Raw genomic sequence first — 26,862 nt, forward strand, 5'->3', positions numbered from 1 at the left:
GCCACGTCGCATCGCCGCCGTCGTGGCACTACGCCGGAAGGACGCCACGACGCCGTCCCACCAAGTCGGGAAGACGCCGTGCCACCGCTCATGTCACCCCCCGCGGCCCCTCGCCAGCGGCACCAGGCGCCCGTGCCACCGGTCAACATTGACCGATGGGCGCTAGAGGAATAATTTTTTCTGTTTAATAAAAAATATTTAAAAAGATTTAGGAAAAGAAGTTTACGCGAGTGATTTGAAAAAGGCGGAACACCACCATAACGCCACGTCGCAACGCCGCCGCCGTGGCACTACGCTGGAAGGACGCCACGACGTTGTCCCACCACGTCGGGAAGACGCCATGCCACCTCTCGCGTCGCCCCTCGCGGCCCCTCGTCAGCGGCACCAGGCGCTCGTGCCACCGGTCAGCATTGGCCGATGAGCGCTAGAGGAATAAATTTTTTGTTTAATTAAAAATATGAAAAAAAAGATTTAGGAAAAGAAGTTTACGCGAGTGAATTGAAAAGGCTGGAAGTGTGCATCAATTAAAAATTCGCTAGAAGGAGGTCAGCACTTAATGATTTTTTTGTTTAATGAAAAAATAAAAAAGATTTAAGGAAAGAAGTTTACAAGCGAACTGATAAAAAAATGAAAGTATGTCCGTAAAAGAGGTCCTTTCTCCCCGCTGATTTACGGGAAGACGATCTTCCCATATATTTCTCGAGAGAAAATAACTGCCATGAAACTTCCACGCGTGGCCTGGTGAATGCCGGCGCTCCCCCAAAAACTCGCCGAAGCACCTCCGCACCGCCATCCCTGGAACGCCACCGTGACGCCACGTCGCACCGCCGCCGTTGTGGCACTACGCCGGAAGGACGCCACGACGCCGTCCCACCAAGTCGGGAAGACGCCGTGCCACCGCTCATGTCGCCCCCCGCGGCCCCTCGCCAGCGGCACCAGGCGCCCGTGCCACCGGTCAGCATTGACCGATGGGCGCTAGAGGAATAATTTTTTCTGTTTAATAAAAAATATTTAAAAAGATTTAGGAAAAGAAGTTTACGCGTTGAAAAAGGCGGAACGCCACCGTAACGCCACGTCGCACCGCTGCTGCCGTGGCACTACGCCGGAAGGACGCCACAACATCGTCCCACCACGTCGGGAAGACGTAGTGCCACCGGTCAGTATTGGCCGATGGGCACTAGAGGAATAATTTTTTTTGTTTAATTAAAAATATGAAGAAAAAAAAGATTTAGGAAAAGAAGTTACGCGATTGAATTGAAAAGGCTGGAAGTGTGCATCAATTAAAAATTCGCTAGAAGGAGGGCTTGAACCTCCGACCTTGTGGTTAACAGCCATACGCTCTAGCCAACTGAGCTATTCCAGCTAGATGTGTTAGATCAAATTGGGAGCCTACTAGAATAGATCCACTTGTGTACCAGTTTGGGCTCTCCAAGCCCGGTTTACACACTACTAGGCCGTAGGGCAGAGGCCCAGGCGAACAAATATTCGTCCGCCGCCCCGTGCCTCTCCTCCCCCTTCGCTGCTGGTTTTCTGTTCCGCGCCGCGATCTCGAGACGCACCCAACACCGCGCGCCGGCGTCGCCTCAGCAGCTCTCCAGCCGGCCTACCGCCGCACCGAGCTCTCGCGGGACAGGCAGACCACGCTCGGCCGCGATGGCTGCTGCCGCCGCGCCAGCCCCCTCTTCTTCCTCCCCTGGCTGGGACTTCACCTGGTGACCCCCTCCCCCCCTCATCCTCCCGCTGATGCCTGCTGTTTGTAGTAAGATTGATTTGTCACCGTAGCTTATCCGTCGACGCGGTCTGTTGCTGTGCTTCCTAGATTCCTTGTTCAGCAGCATGTGCACCTTTCTCTCCGCTGAGTGCTGGCTGCCCTGTTATTGAAATCTCGCGGGTGTTTCTTTCCACCTGCCTGCTTCCTGTTCGACGTATTGCCTGGAAGAAGCTAGCGCTAGTTTTAGTTTTAGGCCAAAAGAAAGGCATGGCAAACTCATGCTGATCTTGTGTTCCCAGGTGTAATCATTAACCGTAGTGCTGTTCTACAAGAAAATTATTGCGCTGTGTATCGTTTCGTAGCAAGGAAGTATGACGGTGTATCGATCGATCGATTCAAGACCTTATTTGCACTGTTTTGAGTAGCATATAGATCCAGCAAATGATTTCATTAAATGTTACCCTTCCTGCACTTCATGTCAATGGTTCCTGGAGAAATTCTAGAGTGCACTAACAGCCTTTTTGTTTGACCACAGCAACTTTGAAGTTGATTATGGATCCGAAGAACATGCTTCCATTGTCTACAAGACGTTAGCTGTTGACAAGGAGGTAAACAACTTAATGATTTACTTTTAAACATGTCTCCTGCTTCCATGAAGAGTCAGATATTTCATTTGGTGTGTTATGTGTTGCAGTTGCAGCCAGATAAGGTCCGGAGGGAGATGACTGTTTCTGGTGGCAAGCTCCTCGTGTCAGTAAATCCATACCATCTATTCTAAGAATCATGTTTCCGTCGCTGCGTGAAACGTATTGGTTTAATCCCTCATATTGTTGAATTCAGGCGCCTTGAAGCAGTAGAGGCTCGGTTTCTGCGAGCGTCATTCAGCGCATTTGTTGATCTCATGGTGCTTATCACGAAGCTTGTCGAAGAATACGGCGTAAGCAAGGAAGAGCATTCCTGATAAGCGATATGATCTAGTTAGTCAAACATGTGGTCATTCAGACCACCTGTTTTTGCTCGGGTCTTCTCCTGTGAAGGTACTGTGTATTTGTGAATTCTGAATGAAACATTTTGTACTCTGTAGTATGGATTACTTCCCATTCAAGTTTCACTGTAATGAGAAAGAACCTCCAGAGCCCCGGTTCCTCGTAGACGATCCTAGGGTGAAAAATTCTCATGAAATCGGGAGGAGCAGACAAACATCAGATATCATATTTTTCTTAGAAGTTTTCCTCAGTGTATTGGCTCTTGTGTTTATTTCTAGAGTGGATTTGCCAAAGAATTAAGTCGATGACATTTAAACAAGAAGCTCCATGTGTTGAGGGAGTGGGCCCGAGCCACATGATTTCGGCTGAGAAGCTGTGGCATTTTTAGGTTTATGACCGCTTCTTTCCTGGCTCTGTTTAGAGGTGGTCTGCCTTGTTTCTAGACAGGGGAGTAACAGTTACTCCCTCCGTCCCGTAATATAAGAACGTTTTTGACACTACACTAGTGTCAAAAACGTTCTTATATTATGGGACGGAGGGAGTAGCTCTGAACCTGATCACCAAGAGCCCGGAACTTGAAAAACACTGCCACAAAGAACTGAAAGTACATCGCTTCAATTGTTGGAAGTTATCCACTAATTCTACAGTCGGGTGAAGTTTAAGGGAACACAGCAAAGGGTGAAGTTTCCATGGGAACACAGAAACGACAGCCAAAGAATTGTTGGACAGGAGTTTAATACACCAAACATCATTGAAATACAAGGAAAACAGTTCTGCGGCACACACACAAACAAGTTGAAGGATTGAATTATATTATTAGTAACATTTATACATGTCACACAGGCAGAACTACATGAAACCCCGTGGGTCGAACAAATCACATGATATAGCAGGATGTCAAGGAAGAACTTGACACGTCCAAGTTTTTTCTTTTTTTGGCAATCTACAAAAATCCTATTATTCTACACTTGTCGAGCAGGACAACGCCCAAAAGAATAAGAAGAAACTAAGTGAACAATATAGCACAGTTTTACATCAAGACCACGGCTACAATGCAATCAAGATAGTTCAGCGGGTTACCACATGTCAGAAAAAACCTTCAAGGGGCTGAATCTTCTCTGATACCTGATTTCTTTGGGTGATGCTCCTCTTCTCCCTCCCTGATGTGAGGCATGCTAAAAGACATATCAGCGAACCCCAGTTCACTGCTTCCAAATGACTCGCAATCCACGTTGCGTTTGTAAGCTTCATGGAGCTGCAGCACATACTCCAGGTGCCACAAGACCTCACCCATTGATGGCCTGGTTCTCCCATCATCAGCAAGACACTTCTCCGCGATATCACCAAACTTCTTCAAGGATTCTGGCGAGTAGTCACCATCCAGCCGTGGATCCGCTATTGCTTCCAGCGAACGCTGACGCTGCCATCTCATAGCCCATTCTGCCAAGTTGATTTGATCCTTCGGCACTGAAGGGTCTATAACCGGCCTGGCACAAGCAACTTCAAAGAGAACCACACCAAAAGAATACACATCAGATTTTTGTGTCAATTGCTGCCTCCGGAAGTACTCTGGATCAAGATACCCGAAGCTACCCCTGATTGCTGTACTAACATGGGTCTGGTCCAGTGTTGGTCCAGTTTTCGACAACCCAAAATCTGCTATTTTTGCAACAAAGTTCTTGTCCAACAGGATGTTAGTAGTCTTAACATCCCTATGAATTATACCGCGATCTGCTCCCGTGTGGAGGTAGTGAAGGCCCCTGGCCGCACCAATGCAGGCATCAATCCGTTGCTTCCATGTCAAAGGTGGTAGGCCACTTCCATAGAGATGGCTTCGCAATGTCCCCTTGGCCATGTATTCATAGACCAGAATCATCTCCTTCTGCTCTTCACAATAGCCAATCATTGCAACAAGGTGCCGGTGCCTAAGCTTGGAGAGCATCTCGATCTCTGTTTCAAATTCTTTCAGGCCCTGACCACATAATGGATTTGCACGCTTGATTGCGACTGTAATGCCATCATCGACCTCACCCTTGTAAACCTTGCCAAAACCTCCAGAACCAATGACCAATGACTCGTCAAAGTTTTTTGTGGCAGCTCTAATATCTGCAATGCTGAATCGCCTGCCCATCCTATGACCAATGGAAGATGAATTGCGTGCCAAGGGTGCTTTTTTGGATGCGCGGGCATCTGTAGTGCTTTTCATAGCCTCATGGAGGACCAGAGGGTGCCAACCAGCAGGGACCTCCTCGTTAACAGCTTTTCGTTTCCTCCTTACATAGCACCATGAGAATAGAGCAACACTTACCAGGGCCACAAAAGCGGCCGAGCCAATACCAACTTCTTCCCATAAACCTATCCTGCTCCGACCCTTGGAACGCCCCCTTTTGTTGCCCATATCAATATGACCAAGCACATAATCAAGGTTGCCACTCCTGCTGAGCTTGAATATCTCCAAACCATTGAGAAGTGCATCCGTACCTGAAGCACTGGTCATGGAGTCCGGGCCTAGCTGAAGCCAGAGCGAGTCTACCTGCTGCGGCAAACTATCAAAGTAGTCCTCATGATATGCCTTGTTAATACCTCCGGCTTTGTTGTACACATCGTAGTTCTCAGCAGCTGTCTTGTTGTTGATGTAGATCTTGAAGATCCTCTGGCTGGGCTTGTCATAGACAAGCTCGCAAAAATGAAGGCGGACCAAGTAATCAAAATTGGGGTGGACAAAGAACCGCCATGTCACATTAAACCTCTTGTCCATGACCATGTTGTTGCCCATGATTCTCGCGGTCTCATAGACATCAAGGGGAGCAATTGAGGAGTCATTGCTTGAGACATACTTTATGGCTGAAGTATTGGACACAATCAAAGCAGCATTGGCAGAAAACATGAATGCTTCATCAGTGTACCATGGTCTATGAAGATACTGATCATGTGAAGATGCAAGTGCAGGCCCTCCAATATTCAGTCGATACATAGTCTCAACAGCTCGGCCGCTTAATTCAGGAGGAATGTGCACATCCACACCACCAACTTTGTTCACCATGCCGTTGAAGGAATTATCTGGAGTGAGCATCACCTCGATCGCATTCACAAATGCAAATGAACCGGGCCTTGGATCAAACTCGATCTGCAGGCGAGAACCATTGACTGCAAGAAAGTACTCCTTGACAACCGCAGTGGCGGCCGAATTGCTCACTGAGTTTCTCCAAACTATCTCCTCCGACACGTTAAACTTGGACACCAGCTTGAAGTCATTGGCAACGACATCAAACACTGAACCGTTTGCACTGAAATTCCTGAATGCGGACGGGAAGAAATGCAGCCTGACGCAGTAGTTCCCCGGCAGCAGGCTGAAGTCATACCAAGATGTCGTGGTGAAGAAGCGCGCGGAGCGGTACACCGGCGCCATGATTTCACTGCCATTGCTGCTCCCGGCCAGCAGAGCAGCGATCCCCGGGCTGCTCAGAGTGAAATTCAGGTCAGGGGCCATGTCGCCGATCCATCTCCGGCCATCGGCATCGGCGGTGGCGTTGGAGCCGCAGCTCAGAAACAGCTCCCTCCCGTGAGCCTTCAAGAACTGCAGGTTGGCGAACACGATGCTCACAGCAGCCAGCACGAGTATCCTCGTCCGGAGCATCGCTCACAAGTCCGGCAGGGGCGGATCTAGACGGTCCGCCGGCCGGGTGTGCGCCGGCACACCCGAAATCTCGTGGAACTCAGCTGGGCTTGACTGATCACCGGAAGGCAGGGAGCTCACCAATGGCCAAGAGTGAGGACGGGGCCGAGACGGCGACGAGCGAGGTAGAATGGGAACGGCGATGGCGGCGACGCGCGTGAGGGGCGGAGGAGCTGCGGCCGGCGACGCCGAGCTACGGCAGGTCCGCAGCTACAAGGCACGGTGGATGGAGGTGGTGGGCTGCGAGTGGAGGGATTTCAGAGCCGCATTGGATTGAGGGGAGCTTGAGCTTGCGTGGGTAGGTCGGGAGGGCTCGGGACAGGGGGAGGGAGGGATGGGAAGAGGAAGAAGACCGGAAGAGGGAAGAAAGGGACAGTGGACTGTAGAGGGAGGAGGGGTTGGATCTCAGATTCTCCACACTGTAGACTGAGAAAAGAAAATAAACCATCATTGCAAAGTTTTTTCTCCTTTTAGAGCAATCATTTTTGTCCAGAACATGTATAAATTTGACTTTTCAAGAACTTGCACCATTGCATTTCTAAATATAATGGTTAGCCGAAAGTATTATTCCAACGTCTCGGTCAAGTCGTGTCGATGCACCCTCCGGTGCTGGGTGAGGCTCGTGAGAAATAATGGAGATTTAGCTCTTCCTTTTGCGGCTCTTTCGATGGTGACGGATCCTTTTCCAAGACGTTAGTCTTGTAAGACCGTTGCCTTGATGACTTTTCATCTGCGGTCAGCAATGACAGGCTGGCTCCGGCGACGGGGCGGCAATGCGACGGCGCGTCATCGGCCCGTTCCGGAGGATATTGACGGTCGACGGTAGGGGACTTAATTACTGAGAGGCGCTTGTACTATTGGTTTGGTTAATACTCCCTCCGTTCTAAAATAGATGGCTCAACTTTTTTTTTGCGATGGTAGATGGCTCAACTTTGCACTAACTTTAATATAAAGTTAGTGCAAAGTTAGTATAAAGTTGAGTCATCTATTTTGAAACGGAAGGAGTAAATTTGATTTTTTTTCCTAAACACATGAAAGTTTTAGTGGATTTAACAACAGTCATCTAGAGTAGCTAACTATAGGTTACTCATATTCAGCTCGGGAGGCGCTGCGACCGCAAACCTTGCCTCGTAAACAGACAAACAAACTTGTGTCTCAAGTCTTTAGCCAAGCCAATAATACACCACAAGTTAACTTGTTGAGCCAGAAAATGAGCTACATCCAAAGCAAAACTAGCTTGGCCCTTGGAGTCAACAATTATCCCCCATGAAATGCAATAACGCCCCCACAAAAACAAAAGCTCAGCCAAACGGTTGCTTTCCTCCCTGAAAAGAAGGGGGCCGGAGCGAGTGGCGAGGAACTGAGAATCCAGTCACATTCCACCCATCGCCATTGGGTGCCCTGTGCTGTGTCGTGACCGACTGTGAGGGTGGTGGTGGTGGTGGGTCACATGATGCATGGAGCAACACATGGCCATGTTCCCGGCCTCCGCGGCCGCTGCCCATCAGATAACACCAATCATAACGCCCTTGCCCTAATTAGGTTCCATCATCCTTGGCATGATTGCCTGAATGATTTCCCCCCTTGTCTCCGTGGCGCGCCCAGCAGAATCGGAGCCCAAATGTTTCTTCCGGCACACACGACACACCACGCGTGTCAGCGCCAATCGTTCCGTTATGCAAACGTTTATCGGGGCGTTGGACTGTCATCGGCTGATTCCGATGGCTCGGAGAAAGTCGGGCTTCATTTCGGTTTGATTGATGGAAAAGGCAGACAAATATTAGATGTCACATAGCGTGGAGATAGTTGCAAGACTTGATAGACAAGACTTGGCAACCCCTGTATTTATTATACGATCGTCGGAGCAAGAAGTCTACACCATTTTCATCTTAAAAAAGAGAGACATAACGACTGGCAAGCCTTGCAGATCACATCGAGCAAACGAAGCGGCGATGCAATGAGAAGAAAAACAGTTTTGGTCAAGGGTAGGAAGGAGGGAGGAAGCTGCCTCTGCCTGGGGCAGGAACGAACGAGCAATTTCTCAGTTCCTGCTGATGATAAGCCCGCGGCATGTGGCTCCTGCGTCGCGTGTCAGGGCTACCGATACTTTAACTAGCCGCATGAATAAACAAGCAGAGCGCCCAATGTAGGGGCGCAGAATTTCTTTGGTCCATGTTATGTTCCTGCTCAAACGATTCGATGGCAATCATTCAAACACGGCGTACGTCTGCGGGCGTAGAAAATGTGCAACTTGGCGTTGTGTTTGGGACACTGGATGGGTGCCTTTCGGGAGCACTACTACTAGTCAGTAGGAGTCACTTGCAAGTTGCAGCGACTCACACTGCTAACTGCTAAGCAAAACACAGTTTCCTCATGAAAAGTAGTGGTAGGAGACAGGAAGCAAAACAAAAGGAGAAATCATTTTGCTTCCAGAATACTACTATGCTCTGATAATGGACGCCGACATGCCGTCCTATCTAAACATTTGTTAGGAAACAATAAGGGCCTCTTTGATTTGATTCACAGGATTCTAAAAATACAGGAATGGGAAAAACATAGCATTAAAATTGTAATGCTCATCTCAGTCTTACAAGATCTTGTGTTGTTTGATTGCATCACGGGAAAAATAAAGGATTCTTTTAAAAATGTTTTGAGTGGATGCTAGAAATCCTAAACTAGTATAAAAAAATCCTCGGGAAAAATTCCTATAGTATTCAATCCTATTAATCAAGCAACCAATATAAGAAAAATTCCTAAGGATTCTAATCCTTCAAAAATCCTACGGAAAATCCTTTGAAACAAATGAGCCCTAATTGCTAAAACGGCAAGGGAAACAATAGGTTTGTAGGTTCTCGATCTTTTTGATGGTTTAAAATAAGGCGTTAATCAACATCAAACCATGAAGCCGAAGGTCAAATTGTCGATCTCCATCGAAGTCTGCAAAAGTAGTAGGAGAAGGGGAGGTTGGAGAGGGACAATGGGGGTTTGGGGGAGGGGGGGGGGGAACCGATGCCCTGAATTGATGGAAGGGAAATGGTTCAGTTACAAGTCATTTGGCATCACCTAGCAGAGTCTCTTGCTGGCATATATCCGCTAAGCTGCCACGATGGGCCATCATGCTAGATTTTAAATACAAGACCCAAGGCCTATTCGGGGCGCAACCCACACACAGTTCACAGTGACCAACCAGGAGAGAAGGGTACCTGACAGTCCTCCTCCCTTAAAACACGGCTTGCCCTCAAGCCGGTTCCACGGTTGCCTGAAGACATGCACCAGAACAATCAGTCCAGAGAATGCTCAGTCTTAGTGCAGTTGCAGCACGAGTGTGTCGCCTCGAAGTCTTATGCATGAGCTGTTGAGAACTTGGCCTACCAATCGAGCCTTGAAAAATGAGTAGCATGGTAGCATTTACCTCGACAACATGTGACACATGACGTTTGAGCTGAAATACGTGCAACACGGGATGAATTTGGCTTGACGGCGACAAGTCAAGGCGGTAGGCAACCGCTCCCACCTTTTGCAGTATCTTGTAAGGGTTGAAGAAGCGAAAGGTCAACTTATGGTTACTTTGCACTGCCACGCATTGTTGAATGTATGGTTGTAGCTTGAGATAGACAAGGCCCCCACTACAAATTCACAATCTATGTGACATTTGTCAACCTGGTATTTCATGCGTTGTTGCGCCCTGAGAAGATGATGACACATCACTTCAGTAGTGCCAGCTCGCTCTCAGGGCCATGTTTCCCGATCAACTAGGATGCATCTATGATTTCCTAGTATTCCCAGATGGCGCGGGGTCTATCCGTAAAGTGCCTCAAACGGTGTCGTCCCCAATGACGAGTGAGGTGTTGCCTTGCGAACGAAATCTACTCATGCCATTTCTTTGGATTTCGCATGGACTGCGCACCGTAAGTAAGTTTCCACACATTAGTTCATATGTTTCATTTGTCTGTTCATTTTCGGGTGGTAAACCGAGCTCATGTGCAAGGGTGTGTCCAAGAGACGGAAGAGTTCACGTCATAGGTGGTTGGTGAAGATGCAGTCTCGGTCTGAGATGAGTACCTCGGGTAACGCATGAAGGCGGTAGACATGTGTCGTGTAGGTTTGAACAACTTAAAGTTTCTTCAAGTGATGCGTCAATGGAAAGGAAAGACCATACTTCGTGAACTTGTCAATCACCATGAGAATCACATCGCATCCTTGTGAATGGGCAATCCTTCAATGAAGTCCAAGCTCACAACTTCCCACGGTCTCTTAGGCATAGGTAATGGTTGCAGCAATCCAAGGGACTTCACATGCTCAGGCTTGCTTGTTGGTACATTGGGCAAGCTTGAACAAGTAAATGCACTGCCTCCTTGAGCTTTAGCCATGCAAACAGAGGCTTGTCGCGTTGATAGGTTGTTCTGATCCTGAGTGCCCACCCACTCCTGAAGCGCGAAGAGCATGTAGAATATGTTGACTAGCTATGGTATTGGGGCCTACCCATACGTGACCTATGTAATGCAGGAGACCATCGCGGAGCTCATAGCGTGCAACATCCTGCTTAGGTAGCACAACAAGTTCTTGCAATAATCGTTGCGCCAAAGGATCATCCTGATATCCTGTTTTCAGATTTTTCCATCCAGACTAGAGTAGCACTAGATACGACAAGAATAGAGGCATTAGCTTCAGGTTGCCTTGATAATTCATCTGCATCTCCATTGGTTTCCCCTTGCTTGTAGTGAATTTTGAACCACGACCCCATCAACTTACCGAAAGCCTTGTGTTGGATTCCTGTGTAAAGTCGTTGGTCAACCAAGTTGAGCAGGCTTTTATGATCTGTCTGAATAAGGAATTCCTAGTGTTGCAAGTATGCCCCCCATTTTTCAACTACCATGATGATGTCAAGACATTCCTTTTCGTATGTGGAGTACTCCAAACTCCTGAGAAAGGCCATTGGGTGGTCTTGCATCAACACAAACCCCACACACCCACATTGGTGGCATATGTTTTAAGCATCCTTTTTCAAAATTAGACGGGGAGAGCATTGGGGCCGACGCCATTGGATGTCTTAAGAACTTCAAAAGTAGTTTGTTGCTCAGGGGGGCATGCAAACGGTGCTCCTGTGTGAAGTAATTTGTTTAGTGGTTTGGCAATCTCTTGATAGTGGTGAATTTTTTTGCGATAGTAACCCGTGATACCCCAAAAACTCATGAGATCATGGAGTGTCTTCATTTGGGGCAAATCAACAACAACCTACACCTTGGAGGGATCAGAGACTCAATGTGATCCCACTATGTGCCCCAAGTACTCCAAACTTTGTTATTACAAGGAACATGCGCTCTTCTTGTTGAGGAGTGATGTTGTCGAAGAATGTTCAGCATCGAGCTAAGATCCTTGATCTGATCATCAAGCGTGGGGTTGAACACAAAGGTGTCATCCACAGATACTAGCATTGATTTGCGTAGTAGTGGCTCAAAAATCGGGTTCATTGGTCTTTGGAAATGTGGCCGGTGTGTTTGTTAAACAAAAGGGCATCACCAAGAATTCAAACAAGCCATGGTGTGTTGGAAAATGTCGCATTGTGCTCATGTCCGGGGTAATACGAATTTGATGGCAACATGTGTGCAAGTCCAACTTGGTGAACCATTGAGCTTTTGGTAGCTTGTCAAGCTAGTTATCAACAACTGGCATTGGATGTTTGTGTTTGAAGGTGAGGTTATTGATTTGGAGATAGTCCACACACAACGACATCCTACATCTTTTTTCGCACCAATAGAACTCGTGAAACAAATGGATTACTGCTTCGTTGAATGATGCCACTATCTAGTATTTCAATCACTTACCGCGCAATTTCTGACTTATGTTGCAGTGAGTAATGGCACGGTCGTGCCTTGACAGTGTTGGCTCATTTAATCAGTGGAATTTGGTGATCAAAAAAGCATTGTGGTGGCAACTTCTTGGGTGTTGCAAAGAGAGATTGATACTCCTCCATCAAAATTGTAATGACTAGTGGTAGTTGAGAAGGACTGTTGTTCTCATCCCACGGCTACCGCGTTTGAAATACAAGTCCATCAGATGTAGCATGCACTTACACAATATGAAAAATTTGCGCGGTTTGGCTGTACTCACTTGCCAATAGTTCATGGACCATAGCACCCCCCCCCCAGAAGCATGATGTATGCGCCATTGTTAGTGAATCGCATAATCTTGCACCGTCAATCCACCCACTTGAGGCGATATCGCTCCAGCCAATCTACACCCAAAATAATGTCATAACACCCAAAATCTAAGTCGTGCATGTCATCTACGGATTTGTGGCCATGCACAGACCATTCCAGCTGGGGCGCATAGGTGTCACAAGAAACTGAGCGCCATTTTCCACGATGAGCTGTGCAGGAGGGCACAACTGGATCTTGCAGTGGAGCCATGCAGCCATATCCATGCCAATGAATGTGCCCACGCTGCCCAGGTCCAGGCGAATCTGAACATGGTGCTTGCCCACATAATCTTGCAATTGGAGTGCATGTTTGCGCTTGGGTGTACTCACATATGAACCAACCAGCATCACCTTTGAAGCTTGTTCTTCATTGTCATTATTCCCATTCTCACTTTCATCCTTTGGCTAAGAGACAATGAGCACATCAAGCAACTCTTTGATGACATGAAGTGGAACTTGTGGGTCTTACTCTAGGGCTCGCCGTAGGTGAAACATAGCCCTTTAGAACACTAGAAGGCTTTGAGTGCCTCCACCTTGTCGTCAATATTGACCAGTTCACTATGTTTGCCTTGATCCACCTTGGAGTGGAACTATGACTTATCATATCACTAAGTGTCCCCGACTGGACCAAGCTTGCTGGAAGAACAATGATTGCCCAATTCCATGTCCTCTTCGTGCAACGATGCTAATAAACTCGTAGTATCCTAGTCTTGAGGCCGATGGAGCCAAATAGCAGATCAAATTTCCTCTTTCAATCCATCCAAGAACTCATCAACGAAAAATGCTTCCTCTAAATTGAATGTGCAATAGCAATTGGTGATGGAGGTGTTCAAATTTGTCGAAATACTCAACTAGTGTACCAGTTTGCCTTAATGCACGAATCTATCTACGACATCTATCATAATTATGTTTACCATGTCCATGTTGCACACGCTCACAAAACTCACTTCAATCAATTCTACCTATTTTGGCATCCAAATTCTGAAGCCATAATGCAGCAGTGTGCTGCAAGCTAAGAGATGCATAATGTGTACACAAATCAGGGTGAACATGGTACACCTCAAAATAGGTTTCACCTTGATACCATAGTTTGGGGTTTGACCATCAAATTTAAGGAATTCAGCCTTGGGTGACAGGGAATGCCACTCCCATGGCCGTTGCTCATCCAATTCATGGTACTAGTGGAAAGCATGATGGTGTTGGGGCAAATTTCCCGTACCTGTTATCGGGGATGGCCTATGGACCCCAAGGATCCCAGGTGTGTCCGCCGGGTGCAATCGAGGATCAAAGGAGCCATTTGGCCCGAACATGGTGTCACTCGTTGATGCTTGGAACGACGGAGTGTGGTTCCGAGATGCTACTCCATTGGTGAAGGATGCGCTACAGATTAGGCTGTCGGCGGTTGCAATGGCCTTCACCCCAAGGTTCAGGTCCCTTGTCCTGAGTCCTGACCTGTGACACCATCCCGATTTGTAACGTGGGTGGTGGCCGTGTCGTCGAGGATGATGATGTCAACATCGGCATTGGTGGCGGTGTGTGGGCGATGATCTCCTCCACCGTCTCTATGGTGGTGACGACCCGCGCGCTCACCTCCCCCACCGCTGCCCCCCCCCCCCCCCCCCCCCCCCCGCCCCCCCATGGCTTGGTTAGCTACATTTTGGTCTTTTACAGTGAACCCTATAGATTGTGCGGTTATGCATTTTAGAGGCCCCAGTGGATAATAGCATAAAATTTTGGAAGTTGAACGTTCTGCTAAAAGTTAAGATTTTCATGTGGTATCTTCGAAGAGGTGTTGTGCTAAACATCTCGCCCGTTGCAATTGACAAGAGCAAGAAGTGTGGTTTTTGTACTCACGATTAGACAATCAAATACCTATTTTCTCAGTGTAAGTTTGCACGTTCTACATGGTTAGTCATCCAAATAACGTCCAATTTATATACGTCTGCAAGTGGTGTCGATATTTTTTTGTCCCTGTTTGAATGGAATTCCAAAAGATTTAGAATGCTTACAAGCGTATGCCTTATATGGTCGTTTTGGCTATGAAGAACTTTTTTTGTTTTAAATAGCAAAAACTCTTCTCTGTTGCAAGTTATTTTCCATAGTACACATTGGTTTCGTACATGGTTTATGCTATATCGAACGGTGTACCAACTGTTATTCAAGACGGTTTGTATGTGATTAGAGCGGGTGCCAGAGAGGTTTTTACCCAACACATGTGACATCATAATCTCTAGATCGATTTGCCACCTCTTTCTACATAGGCACAGTGTCGATCTTATATGACTTCACTGTTCCTGATATGTCTGCTTTTATCTTTTTTTATCAGATTGTTGGTTTTTGACTGTGTGCATCTTATCTATGCAGATGTTAGATGTAGGGCTGCAAGAAAAGCTCGAGGCTCGTGAGCCGCTCGAGATCGACTCGTTTTTTGACTCGACTCGAGATCGACTCGGAAAAAAATAAGTCGAGTTTGAACACTTTATGTAGCTCGATCGAGAAACGACCCGATCTTGAGTCAATGTTGGCTCGCTCGATTTTAGCTCGATAGCTCGACAGAATATCATTATGTTAAATGAACATGCCATATATTAAATGAAAATAAGATGATTTATCACCATATATGTTGTCCATATTTTATCTCCATTTTATTTACCAACGAATATGGAAGCTTAATTAAGTGCAGAGAAGATTTAGGCCTAATTATGGCGTGTGGTCGACTATGTGTTAAATATCCTATATTTTTGGCAAAGGTTCCGAGCATATTCACCTTAATTTTTTTGTTTTTTATTCATAGATTTATAATTTTTACCATCTCATTTAGCTCGAAACTAGCTCAAGATCGACTCGAGATCGTTACAAGCTGAGCACGAGTCATATTCTACAGCTCGATCATGAGCTTCACTTAGTTTGAGCTCGCTCGAATTTTCATATGAGTTGAGCTGAGCCAACTCCAACTCGCTCGAGCTCGACTCGTTTGCAGCCTCATTTTCAGTTAATAGATGCACCGTTTATGGGGGAAAACCACCTCATGCCCCCCCCCCCCCCCCCCCCCCCCCCCCCCCCACACACACACACACACACACACACAGCGTTTTAGTTACAGGGCCACATAGAGCACGGAGTGATCAACCACGAGATACCTGACAGGCTGACACCAAAGCTATAAAGCTTGACATTAAAGGCGATTCAATCTGGCTTCGCAATAATTACAAACCCATACCTGAAAACAAAGTGGTACAATACATATTTTCTTGTAGCAAAGGCCACAGACTGAAATGTATCCAGCTAGAGCCTAGGGATCAAACATGTTTGCTGCCACACTGAGATAAATACACAAGTCGACTATTCCTGCATGGTGTTATGTAATTTTTCTTTCACCAGAAACGCAAACAGAACGATACAAAAACGAAATCAACCAGAGCTGGAAACAGAAGGACGCATGGAAACTTTCTTCCATTAGACCCAATGTACACCAGGTCAAATAAGAATTGCATACATATCAAATGCGACCACGGTGCACCAGATATAAGTTGAATATAGGAAAATGCCAAATGTTGACCTACATGTAGCAAACCGAGCTTATGGATGGAATCGGAAAAGAAAAATGTTATATTACGAAGGGTACAAATACCCAATCTAAGACTTGACCTTGTCACTGATGGGACGCTTGATTTGCCAAGTGACACTCTTATCACCCTTCAATGGGTTCCTTTTCATGGCTACTGAGCAATGGTCAACCCTTCTACCATTTGCATTCATCTCCACTTGCGCCTTCCTCCGCCTCATGCGGTTCTCCTGTCTCAGACTCCTTAAAGCCTGTGCCTTCTTCTCAATCTCCAGTGCTTCCGAGAAGTTCCAGACCCTGACAGAGCCATCCTCGCCTCCACATATGATTCTATCTGCACCGATGCCGACGGAGAAAAGATAGCATCCAAAGCCATGAAGCATTCGCTGTGGAGGCTCTACGGTACTTGGATCAAAGGGCTTAACCCTGAAACGGCGCTTTGATGAGTTTAGGGGGGTCAGGATCTTCCTCAAATCAATTAGTGCAATCCTGCCATCACTAGAGGCAGAAACAAGCCATGGGTACTCAAAAGCAAGAGAATGAACAGGGCCAGAATGCGGCAACCAAGTGGCAGCTGGTTTAATATTCTCATCATCCGATATCTCAGAAACATCGAACAAGCGAATTGCCCCGTCCTCTCCTCCAGTAAACAGCACACCTGCCAGGTGTGTTCGAGCTACAGAATATGCATTACCAACATGGGCATTGGAAATTATAGTTGTTAACTCGCCATTTCCGATATCCCACACATATGCGTCTCTACCAGCTGTACTGGCAACAGTATTTCCATGAGGAGCCAGGGCCAAAACCCAGTCAGCATGCATGAACTTTTGCACACACTTCATCTCGGCTCTGTCCCAAACACGAACAGTCATATCCCAAGAACCACTGTAAATCCTTGTTGAATCCAAGGAAAGACAAGTCACAGGCCCTTCATGCCCCCATAGGCGAAATTCAGAATTCTGGTTAGTACCATTCCCAGAAATGTGAAAAAGGTGCGAGGCCCCCTCAATAGCCCTCCAACACTGAATGAAGGCTTTGGATCCTCCAGTTACCAAAAGCCTACTGTCAGCTGCAATTGCCCGGATAGTGCAACCAAATGGGCGGGACTCATCAATTAGTAGCCCTTCCTCCATATTCCACATCCGAACCACAGAATCATGGCCACCAGTGAATATCAGATTTGCTGATGCCAGAAGGTACACAGTGCGTACATCCTCATTGTGACCACGGAGAACATCCACACTAAATCTTCCCATGAATGATCTGCTTTGAAACTCCCGGTCCACAAACAATGCTTTCCACGACCTCCCATCTGGGGTTCCACCTGGAACTAGGGGTCCGATGGGAGCATTTGGAAGTCCCCACCTCTCACAGTAGAATTTCTTCCATCCCTGATGATCTGTGGCTAGGGTCTGCAGAACTGTGGAGACACAAGATACAACCCCAAGCCCCTTTGGATCAAGGCGCGCAAGGACTTCACAGACCAATGCAGACGGCAGATCAGTGAAGCACATAACGCTACACTCAGAGGCAGTTGCATCATTTCCTGTTTCACCATCTTCCTTGGGGTCATTAACCCTTGGAAGTGATCCATGACTTGACTCCGGGTTGTTGAATTTGTTGAGGCTATTCCACTTTTTAGCCTTTCCACAATGAATTAAGGTGTTTGCCTGGATGAGTGTGCCCTCGTTGCAAATGCTAGAACAATGCTTGGCTGAAGACTCTCCTGCCTTATTGCAATCAAAGTCCATAAAATTCCAAAATCCTATCTTGTGATGAACTTCCCTAGCCTTCCCCCAAACCCAGGCAAATAAAAATCAAATCCCTGCAATGCAATAATCAAACACTTCAGCTCAAATTTCATTAAGAAGTACTGATAAGTTCAGACAAGCATCATCAGGAAAAATAAACCCTTGGTCACCTAGTCACCGAGAGGAATAAAAAATCTAGTTGTTCACCGCACCGTGTGCTAAAAGGGAATGTACATAACAACTATTATAAACAATCTTATATTTCTTTACAGAGGGAGTACAATCCACTTATTTATGAATATATTAAAAATCAGGAACCTAAATCTGCGATGCAAACCGAGTAAACTGAGCTACATACTTGTAATCAGATTCTCTGATGAAGGTAAAAACATGGAATAAGATTGAAAGGACTAATCACAGGGGTGACTAAACTCTACTCCCTCCGTCTTGAAAAACGTTCTTATATTATGGGACGATGGGAGTAGTTTCAAACCAAAATTGCAATCCTCAGCCTGCAGAGAAAGAGGCGACTTTTTCCTGTACAAAGCACCCGTGATAAAGCTGTAAATTTGCTTCAATTGAAGCAAAGCAACACCCCGCACTACACAGAGCGATAAGCTCCGACAACCCGCATCTGAGATTGGGGCGACCAGACCCACCAACAAATTTCTCCAATTAAGCATACGCAGCCGGCAAACCAAGCATCGAATCGAAACAGAGCGATAAGCATCCGACGATTCTAGGCCAAAACATCCTGATTCGAAACCCTAATTTGGAACCAAATCCACAGCCGCGCAGAAGGGGGAGACGTAGACAAATTACTGGTGGTTCCTATCGAACGGGATGCGTGCGAGCGAACGGAAAATTACTGGTAAAATTAGCTGACGGAATTACAAGAGCGAGAATCACCTCGAGCTGTGCCTCCGATCGCGATTTCTGCAGACTTTCTCCTCTTCTCTCTCTCTCTCTTTTCCCCTTGGGAAGGAAAACTGCGGCCGCAGGGAGCCAAAGAGGCGGACGCTTCGTCTGCACCGCCCGTGCTCGAACGGGAACGGACGGTCGGGATCTTGTCCTTGCTCCCGATCCGGACCGTCCGTGCACGAGTTGGCAAAAGGGCTCGTGCTGTGGCTTTTCTCTGGGCCAAACTCTTCCGTACCAGAAACTTCTCTGTCCGTGGCTTTTTTTTCTCTGTCCGTGGCTGTGAGACTCAAGCAGAGCAATGCCCAGCCCACGAACGCCGGTTAATCTCCGAATCGATTTGACGCATTCTGCGCCAGACGGTCCTCCGCACAAACCAGCGAGCGACAGATCGGCTGGCCCATTTAGCAGTTGTGAATCTGATTTTAGGAACTTATACAGTTTTATATGACTGTCCTGTTTTTTTCGGTTTTGGCAACCTTCTAGATGGTTTTGGGGTTCGGTTTTCTGTTTATTTTTTCTACTTTTCAAAAAAATTCACAGAGTTTTTCAAAATTAGTTGGATTAAAAAGTTATTCGAATTTCAAAAAATGGTGTTTTAAAAAAAATCCTGTTTAAAAAAAGTTGGGGAATCTCTAAAAATGTTCTCAAAATTTTCAAAATAAATACGTGTTTTCAAAATATGCTTGACAATTTTTTTAAAAAGTTCGTGTTTCAAAAAAATCAGAATTGGAAAATATTTGGGAATTCAAAATATCACCTTTTATAATAAAAAGTAATATTGTTGACAAAAATTCAAAATATGTTCTTTTTTCATAAAAAAAATTTGAGAAAAGAAAATGCCCCCCAAAAACCACGTGTTGCAGTGCCCGTCTATAATACATGGAGTTGCTACAATGTCACCGGGTCGCTGAAAAAAAAATGCAAAACAGATAATCCAAGCAAGTGAATGTCGCTTAATGTGTCGACCCGTTCGCTCGTGTGCAATGCATTTTGGGGGTCTATTTGATGAAAAGTGCGCCATATAGGACCTCCCTATAATGACGCATGGTTCTAAAAAATATGTCAATAATGGTGCATACACGATGATTTTGTTGGCTTTTTTTCTTCGGGCCTTTCCCGGTGAGACCTAAGAGGATTGCGATGACAAAAAGTTCTGGGAGAGGGCATGACACTACTCCGAGTGGGTCAAGGACAACGCGCGCCACAGTTGTCCCTGCCGCCCTTGCCTACTTCGCCCGTATCTCGATGGTCGCATGCATAGGATTCGAAGTCGTGCTCACACCAGCCTTAAAAATGTGGTTGTATCCGACATCCAAGACACACATGCGTTCGTCGACCACGTGGCCATGGAAGTCGCGAGCCCAAAGCCTTCCCTGCCCGCGAGGTCACTTTGAAGAGGAGGTAGAGTCCGTAGTTCTATTGATAGAGAATTGGTGTTTTAAGGTTGTTCAAATCCTAGTTCTAATCCTTCCTGTAATCTGAAAATCGATTTTGTAAATCCATATTGAAATCCTAGTTCAAAAACTTACATTGTTAAGGCGGGGAAGGAAAATGTCATATATTTACCCCGCAAAAAAAAGGTGGGGAAGGAAAATGTCTTTGAGCCAACGGGCCTCACATGAGGGAAAAAATTGAGCACGCTTTTATGACGATTCTGTCTTTGAGCCATTCATAAACATGTCTCACATTAGAAAAAATTACGAAGCACGCTTTTATGACAATTATGAATCTTTTTGCATGGTAATATGTGCCTCATTTATATAATAAAGGTTAGGTTACAAGGTACGTAAGCACCGACCATACATGACTGAAAAGATAGAAAAATCATATGCAAAATAACAGCGTCTGTCCCTTTCCTTCGACACCATCGAAGCGGCTACCAAAGGGTAAAAAGACAGATCACCTCTTCATCCAAGCTTGACGCGGCTCCATCGCTGATCAGCAGCTTTACGGACTTTCAAAGTAGTTTGTCAGAAACAAAAACATAGTCGTTGAAAGAATCAGACCGGAGCAACATGTCCCCGGACACGCCATCGAACTTCAGAATTGACACCCCCGCATGACGACGACGTTGGAGGAGGAAATCAAAACTGTCAGTCTTCGACCACTGACCCAACAGAAGATACTCCTTCTACCAACTGTCACTTGCATAGACAACCGCCCGCGCGTACTCCTGAACGACAAAATCTCCCTACTCCACCATGACCTCGGAGACAATGCGACAACACGCTTTTATGACAATTATGAATTTGCACTTTGGTTGGGCAGCCTCTGTATCTGTATGAAGTCAAACCTCACAAACTTTGTCCAAGTTTGTGGAGAAAAATATTTACATCTAGAATGCGAAACATATATCACTAGATTCATCATAAGATATAGTTTCACACTATATATTATTGGTATTGTAGATATAAATAGTTTTCTCTACAAACTTGATCAAAGTTTGCAAAGTTTGACTTTTCAAAAAATCTATAAGCACTACATTATGGAACGGAGGGAGTATGCTTTATATACGTTATATGAAGGCTGCCAATGCTAGAGTTGCCTTTACTTGATCCATTTGGCTGAAGAGCTACTTTGCGCCTGCGGTACATGGTCGAGCCGAGCCTCCGAGCAGTGACGTGCCTAGTAGACCCCATGCATAGTGAGTGGAGAAGTGACAACTGGAAAAGGAACAGAGAGCAGCAGTACTGCCTAGTAACGTACGTAGATCTCAGCAGTACGTAAAAGGCTGAACGAACATGAAGTACAAACGGCACAGGCTGGTCGATCTACAGCGTGTGTTCATGCTCGGCAGCGCACACTGACACACAACTCCTCTCCATGCACAACACTCTCATGGACGGATTTGGACGGACGGGCCCAAATCCCTATCTAAAGGAACAAAAACAGAACAAAACGGACGTCCGTTTGTGGTCGCACGGTGAAGTTGGCCTCACGGACGGACTTGGACGGCCGGGCCGGGCCGGGACCAACCCACTCACGTCCAATCTTTTTTCTACTCAATTAAAAAGAAAGAAAAAGCAAAAGAAGCTCACGTAGTACGTCCGGATCCCCGTACAGACAGGTGTTGTCTCATCGCCAAAAGAGCGCATGGAAACTGGTCGGCAGTCCCGTCACGGGTAGATTGCCGGGCGGGTGCGGCCGTGAGTGGAGAAGAAGAAAACTTGATGAATGGTTGGTTCACTTGTGGACAGAATAGAATAGACGTTCGACGGAACGGCCGACAATTTCAACGGCGCGTTTACATCACAAGACGCCGATCGACCGAGGTCGCTTCTTCCGAATCCACCATCGTCAAGAGTGTCAGCTCGGTAGTGAATTCGGCGTCTTTTTGCTGAACCGGGCCACGTTGTCCAAGGGGCAATCTGAACATGGTGCTCTACAGCGTGAGTTTTCCCCTCACTGTTGAGCACCGCATCGCACTGGCTGGAGATCTGACACCACCTCCACGCGCAAGAGGTAGCATGAACACTCGACGCTGTCACGGACGGGGACCTGCAGCCCGTTTCTTGCGCTCGCACACCACCAACCCGATCGCGTCCAGATTCCCGTACAGACAGGTGTTGCCTCACCGCAAAAAGAGCGCGCATGCGAAGCCAAAGCCGAAGGTTTATACTCCAGCGCACTCGCTCGGGACTGGTGTCAGGGGTAGATTACAATTGCTGCTGGTTGATCCACAACGAAACTTGGTGGTCCGTTGGTCCTCCTCACTTGTGATGAGACAGAATAACAAAACACGCGCCAAGGTTGCTCCGCCTGCATCCATCTAGCGCCCAGCGTTAGTTTCCGAGTGTTGATCTTCAGTCCAAGAGCGTCTCAGAAGCTTGCAATTTCCTCAAATTTTTTCACAGACAGACATCCAACCTGGCCGTTCTATACACTGTCATGTCTTCATGAACGCCCTGATCCGTTCGCTCGAATAACGAGATGGGCATAGACTACTATAGTGCACTGTTTCACTTACCACGGCCGCTGTAGGCAGGTGTGCCCAATCGTGCCGGTTCACGCATCACGCATCATATAATGAGGCCCCTTTTGTGGGTGATGACGACCTTTGTGGTTTTATTGGGTTAGGTGGGAGTAGTGTACAAGGGTTGCCAACTAACCGCTCTGCCCCAGCAATGCATGCCCATGCAGGGCGTGCCCGGCCAATCAACTCGGCGCCATATGTTGTCCTGCCAGGTCGCTCGCTGGATCGATCGACTACGAGTACTGTACGTGCTACCTCTAGCTAGCCACCACCACTGGACGCTGGACTGGACCAGGCCTACTTACTACAGTATTCATTCGTGAGATTCTCCGCCTCGCCGTGCCGATCCAACGCTAATTACCACCCCGGCCCTAAAACAACGCTCTGATCCATCGGGTCACCGGCCAATGGCGATCAACCGTGCATGTGCGCTAGCACGTCGCGGTACATCTCTCAGGACTCGAGGACTGCCCCGCCCGTGTTCGTCCAACGACTGCGTGACTTGACCTCAGAGGCCGTGATGGCCTGCCAAGACGTAGTAGCAGTGCTGCTATGACGAAGCGGACGACGCATGAGCTAATTATGGTCACCGGACACGGCGCTCGCTGCACGAGGGTCGATCTCGATCGCTAGCCCGTGAAGCGCGGCTCGTGAGGCGGGATAGAATAGACAGCCCCCTACGCGACCGAGGAAGAGTACAACGGAGTACAGTAACCGTAGCACAGAATCTGGGCACGGGATGGATGGATGGATCAGCGGTGGTACTGTACGAGACTAGTCCTAATAGTGGGTCGAAGCAAGCCGACAGAGAGGTTAGTAAACCAAGTAAAGGCTTCCTCACATGCATGCCTACCTAATGGTGGGGGAGGCCGGCCACCTCTCTCTCTCTCTCTCTCTCTCTCTCTCTCTCTCTCTCTCTCTCTCTCTCTCTCTCTCTCTCTCTCTCTCTCTCCCCGCCTTTGTTTTCCCGGGGGCACGGGGCAGTGGTCAAAAATCATAATGGCTTCACACTCACTCCACCACCCAAGTAACGACGAGCCCTACATCACATCTACTCTACGTGCATCATGCGATGCATGGTGGTAGTGAGTGAGTGAGAGAGAGATCGGTTGATTAGATAGGGTTCTCACTCACTCACGTCACGAGCCTCTCGCTCTCCACAGGCTCCCATACTCGTGCCAACGGAGGCGCTCTTATATATACCGGGAATCTTCATGGCCTGAGCCTCCCACAAGTCACAAGTCTTACGCTGCTCTGCTCCGCTCTCTCCGTCGCACACACACTATCCTTTCGTGAAAGCTCCCGAGGTACGTTCCATGGTGCCGCGTTGAGCTTTTCCTTTGTGGAATTCTGCACTTTGTTTGTTTAGTATGGTCTGCTGCTGCAGAAAGAACATGGTCGTCTAGCTGCTCCTGCTTGTAGTTGATACTGAGATCTGTCGGTGCATGTGACATTTTCTTCTACTAGTAGTACTTCTTTGGTTGCTTTTCGCTCTTTTTGTCCGGCCATTTGGTGAACCACCGAGCCGCATGATCGTTCTGCATTTCTCCACATATATATGTACTAGCACCTTGCACCTCATTCAGTCTAAAATCTAGAGAGCAGTTGACGATCGTAGTAACAGTTTGCTGTTTAGGCTGTTCTAGTAGCCACTGACTGTTGATTCTCGCAACGGCAGCTCGATCGGCGACTGAAGCGATGGCGTCCTCCCGGCGAGATCTGCTCGTGGCGCTCTGCGTGGCGGCGCTCCTGGCCGTCGGGTCGGAGTCCCACGGGCTGGAGGACTTCGGCAGCGAGGGGAAGACGGAGGCGACGCCCGAGATGGCCTCCTTCTTCGGCGCCAAGCCCGAGGCCGCCGTGCTCCCGGAGGCGCTGGACAACTCCATGGCCGCCAAGCCGGAGGCGGCATCGGCGATGCCCACCACCACCAGCACCAACCCGCGTGCGTCCCCGCCGCGCAGATCCGTGGCCGTCGCGGCCGGCGTGGCCTGCGGCGTCGCGGCCCTGGCGGTGGTCGGCGTGGCCGTCGCCGTCGCCTTCGTGGTGCGCGCCAGGCGCGGCGAGAGGCGCGAGGCCGAGGTCCATCTCGGCTAAGCCCGCCGGCTTGGTTTCATTAGGGGTTGCTCGTCAATTCATTAGCGTCGTGGTTTGCGTTTAGTTAATTGCGTGTTTAGTTCGATGATGAATGATTTCTTCCGTTCTTCCGCTGTTTGTGTGTGTGTGATGGAGACTTGGGGAAGCACGCTGTAACATAAATAACGCTTCATTGGCATGCATGTTACTGTGATGTCTAGACCTTGAATGGAGTATTTCACTAGGAATTCATGGCTACTTTGCTGTTCTTATTATGACTTGTGGTTTGGTTTATGAGTACCTACTCCGCTAATGACTAATGGCTAATTGTTGGAGAAACCTACGCCAACTGAAGGATGCTACATTCCAAGCCTCAATTATGTGGAACCGGCTCCTCTACCGTGCCTGCTGGGCACGGCAGGGTGCCGTGCCTTCTTACCCCGCACCTTACACATTGATATGGGCCAGAAAGGCCAGACTCTTTGATGAAAGTTTATCTAATCAGCCCAACTGTTCACCGGATGCATCACGTTCAACTAAAAAAAACTGATGTATCACACGCCTGCACGTGTCACCTAATTAACTATTTCCCAAACCCAAAAAGAAACTATTTCCCCCTAGAAAAGCTAACTCACTATTTCTACTTTTATTTTTTTAGATAACACTTCGATCTATTCATATTCAATCATGACAGTACAATAAACACCATAAATAATAAAAAAATACACCCAGATGCGTAGACCACCTAGCGACGACTACAAGTACTAAAGCGAGCCGAAGGCACGCCGCCGTCATCGCCCCTCCCTCGCCGGAGCCGGGCAAAACTTGTTGTATACACAGTTCAGAAGTCATCGTGCTAAGACCCCATAGGACGGACACGGCAGAATAACAACCGCCGCCGAGAAAGGGTAGCGTAGATTGGAAGAATCCAACCTGAAGACACACGAACGTAGATGAACTACGGCCAGATCCAAGCAAATCCAAATCCACCAAAGATAGATTCGCCGGAAACACATCTCCATATGCCCATCGACGATGCTAGACACACCATTGGGACGGGGGCTAGGCAGGGAGGAATTTATTTAATATTCAAGGAGCCGCCGCCATCTCGTCTTCCTGAGCAGGACATAAGTCCTAACAAAACTCGAAGAAACATCTGAAAACGGGGCCCTTTCACTATCATTGTCTCAATAAACTAATTACCTATTATGAATATACATGAGCAACATTCTAAAATGAAAATGAACTCATATTTGAAAAATGGTTTTGCTTAATCTCAGCCATATTTTACGGAGAGCATTTTTTTGTTAAAATATATTTGTATTTTGCTTCGAGCGGGCAACAATACCATTTCCTACATTTGCATATTTTGAAAAGTTAGCAAATATATTCAAGTATTAGAAACTATAAATCCAGAAAAGACAAAAAATTGAGAAACAACATGCAGACAACAGTCGACTTATATACTTAACCAAATTTAAATCGACCAAAATTTTGACAAACAAAAAAACGCCATGAGAACATGCAGCCATGAACTAATGCTGTTAATTTTTTTATAGAAGACTAATATTGTTAATCAATAAAAAAATTGAGAACCATGTTGTTAATCAGCGGGCATCAGGTGAGCTTTTAGTAGTTTCCTGGGCTAGACCATTGCTTCGCCGGGGTAAAGAAGGCACGGCACCCTGCCGTGCCAAGCGGGCACGGTAGAGGAGCCGGTTCCCAATTATGTTGCAGTGAGAGCCGCTTGCAAGCTTGTGGTGTGGGCAGTGGGAACGTGACAAATGTGGGACGGCGCTTTCCGGGCCTGGAACATGGCAGGCAGCGCAGAGGTGCGATTAGCAGTACTGTTTCGCCGCCCGTGGGGTGTGGAGCCGACGAAAACGGAGATGGAGCTCGCAGTCGCAGAGCTGTAGCAGTACTGCAAGCCTGAACCAGACCCGACCGACCAAAGTGCATGTGGCACTGCTTGCGAATTCTCGCTGCCCTCCGCGTCGCGAAACG

General features: G+C 47.4%; 4 protein-coding genes and 1 non-coding gene across 5 annotated transcripts; 2 read left to right on the plus strand and 3 right to left on the minus strand.

Annotated features, from left to right (window-relative positions):
• Positions 1-1,289: 1,289 nt before the first annotated feature.
• On the minus strand, positions 1,290-1,363 carry TRNAN-GUU (transfer RNA asparagine (anticodon GUU)). Its single transcript has one exon. It is a non-coding gene; the product is annotated as a tRNA-Asn (tRNA).
• A 116-nt stretch (positions 1,364-1,479) lies between these two features.
• Positions 1,480-2,947, plus strand: LOC123186107 (uncharacterized). Its single transcript, XM_044597901.1, has 4 exons — positions 1,480-1,712; positions 2,247-2,319; positions 2,406-2,461; positions 2,552-2,947. The coding sequence occupies exons 1-4, from the start codon at positions 1,654-1,656 to the stop codon at positions 2,670-2,672; spliced, it is 309 nt and encodes a 102-aa protein (XP_044453836.1). The 5' UTR covers positions 1,480-1,653; the 3' UTR covers positions 2,673-2,947.
• Positions 2,948-3,492: 545 nt separating this feature from the next.
• LOC123190455 (probable receptor-like protein kinase At1g30570) lies at positions 3,493-6,731 on the minus strand. The gene has a single exon (XM_044603099.1). The coding sequence runs from the start codon at positions 6,332-6,334 to the stop codon at positions 3,797-3,799; it is 2,538 nt and encodes an 845-aa protein (XP_044459034.1). The 5' UTR covers positions 6,335-6,731; the 3' UTR covers positions 3,493-3,796.
• A 9,275-nt stretch (positions 6,732-16,006) lies between these two features.
• Positions 16,007-18,973, minus strand: LOC123190456 (F-box/WD-40 repeat-containing protein At5g21040). Its single transcript, XM_044603100.1, has 2 exons — positions 18,801-18,973; positions 16,007-17,965 (listed from the first exon to the last, which is right to left on the minus strand). The coding sequence occupies exon 2, from the start codon at positions 17,889-17,891 to the stop codon at positions 16,209-16,211; it is 1,683 nt and encodes a 560-aa protein (XP_044459035.1). The 5' UTR covers positions 17,892-17,965; positions 18,801-18,973; the 3' UTR covers positions 16,007-16,208.
• Positions 18,974-23,833: 4,860 nt separating this feature from the next.
• On the plus strand, positions 23,834-25,133 carry LOC123190457 (uncharacterized). Its single transcript, XM_044603101.1, has 2 exons — positions 23,834-24,092; positions 24,464-25,133. Exon 2 carries the CDS (start codon positions 24,484-24,486, stop codon positions 24,877-24,879), a length of 396 nt encoding a protein of 131 aa, XP_044459036.1. The 5' UTR covers positions 23,834-24,092; positions 24,464-24,483; the 3' UTR covers positions 24,880-25,133.
• Positions 25,134-26,862: the final 1,729 nt, after the last annotated feature.

Source organism: Triticum aestivum, chromosome 2A (assembly GCF_018294505.1).
Source record: "Triticum aestivum cultivar Chinese Spring chromosome 2A, IWGSC CS RefSeq v2.1, whole genome shotgun sequence".
NCBI classification, from domain to species: Eukaryota; Viridiplantae; Streptophyta; class Magnoliopsida; order Poales; family Poaceae; genus Triticum; species Triticum aestivum.

Bases quoted from the DNA above. Each gene is read 5' to 3' on its own strand.
- LOC123186107 (XM_044597901.1), top strand. From the start codon at position 1,654: ATGGCTGCTGCCGCCGCGCCAGCCCCCTCTTCTTCCTCCCCTGGCTGG. The intron at 1,713-2,246 runs GTGACCCCCTCC...GTTTGACCACAG, and splicing joins CCTGGCTGGGACTTCACCTG to CAACTTTGAAGTTGATTATG. The intron at 2,320-2,405 runs GTAAACAACTTA...TATGTGTTGCAG, and splicing joins CGTTAGCTGTTGACAAGGAG to TTGCAGCCAGATAAGGTCCG.
- LOC123190455 (XM_044603099.1), bottom strand. From the start codon at position 6,334: ATGCTCCGGACGAGGATACTCGTGCTGGCTGCTGTGAGCATCGTGTTC.
- LOC123190456 (XM_044603100.1), bottom strand. From the start codon at position 17,891: ATGGACTTTGATTGCAATAAGGCAGGAGAGTCTTCAGCCAAGCATTGT.
- LOC123190457 (XM_044603101.1), top strand. From the start codon at position 24,484: ATGGCGTCCTCCCGGCGAGATCTGCTCGTGGCGCTCTGCGTGGCGGCG.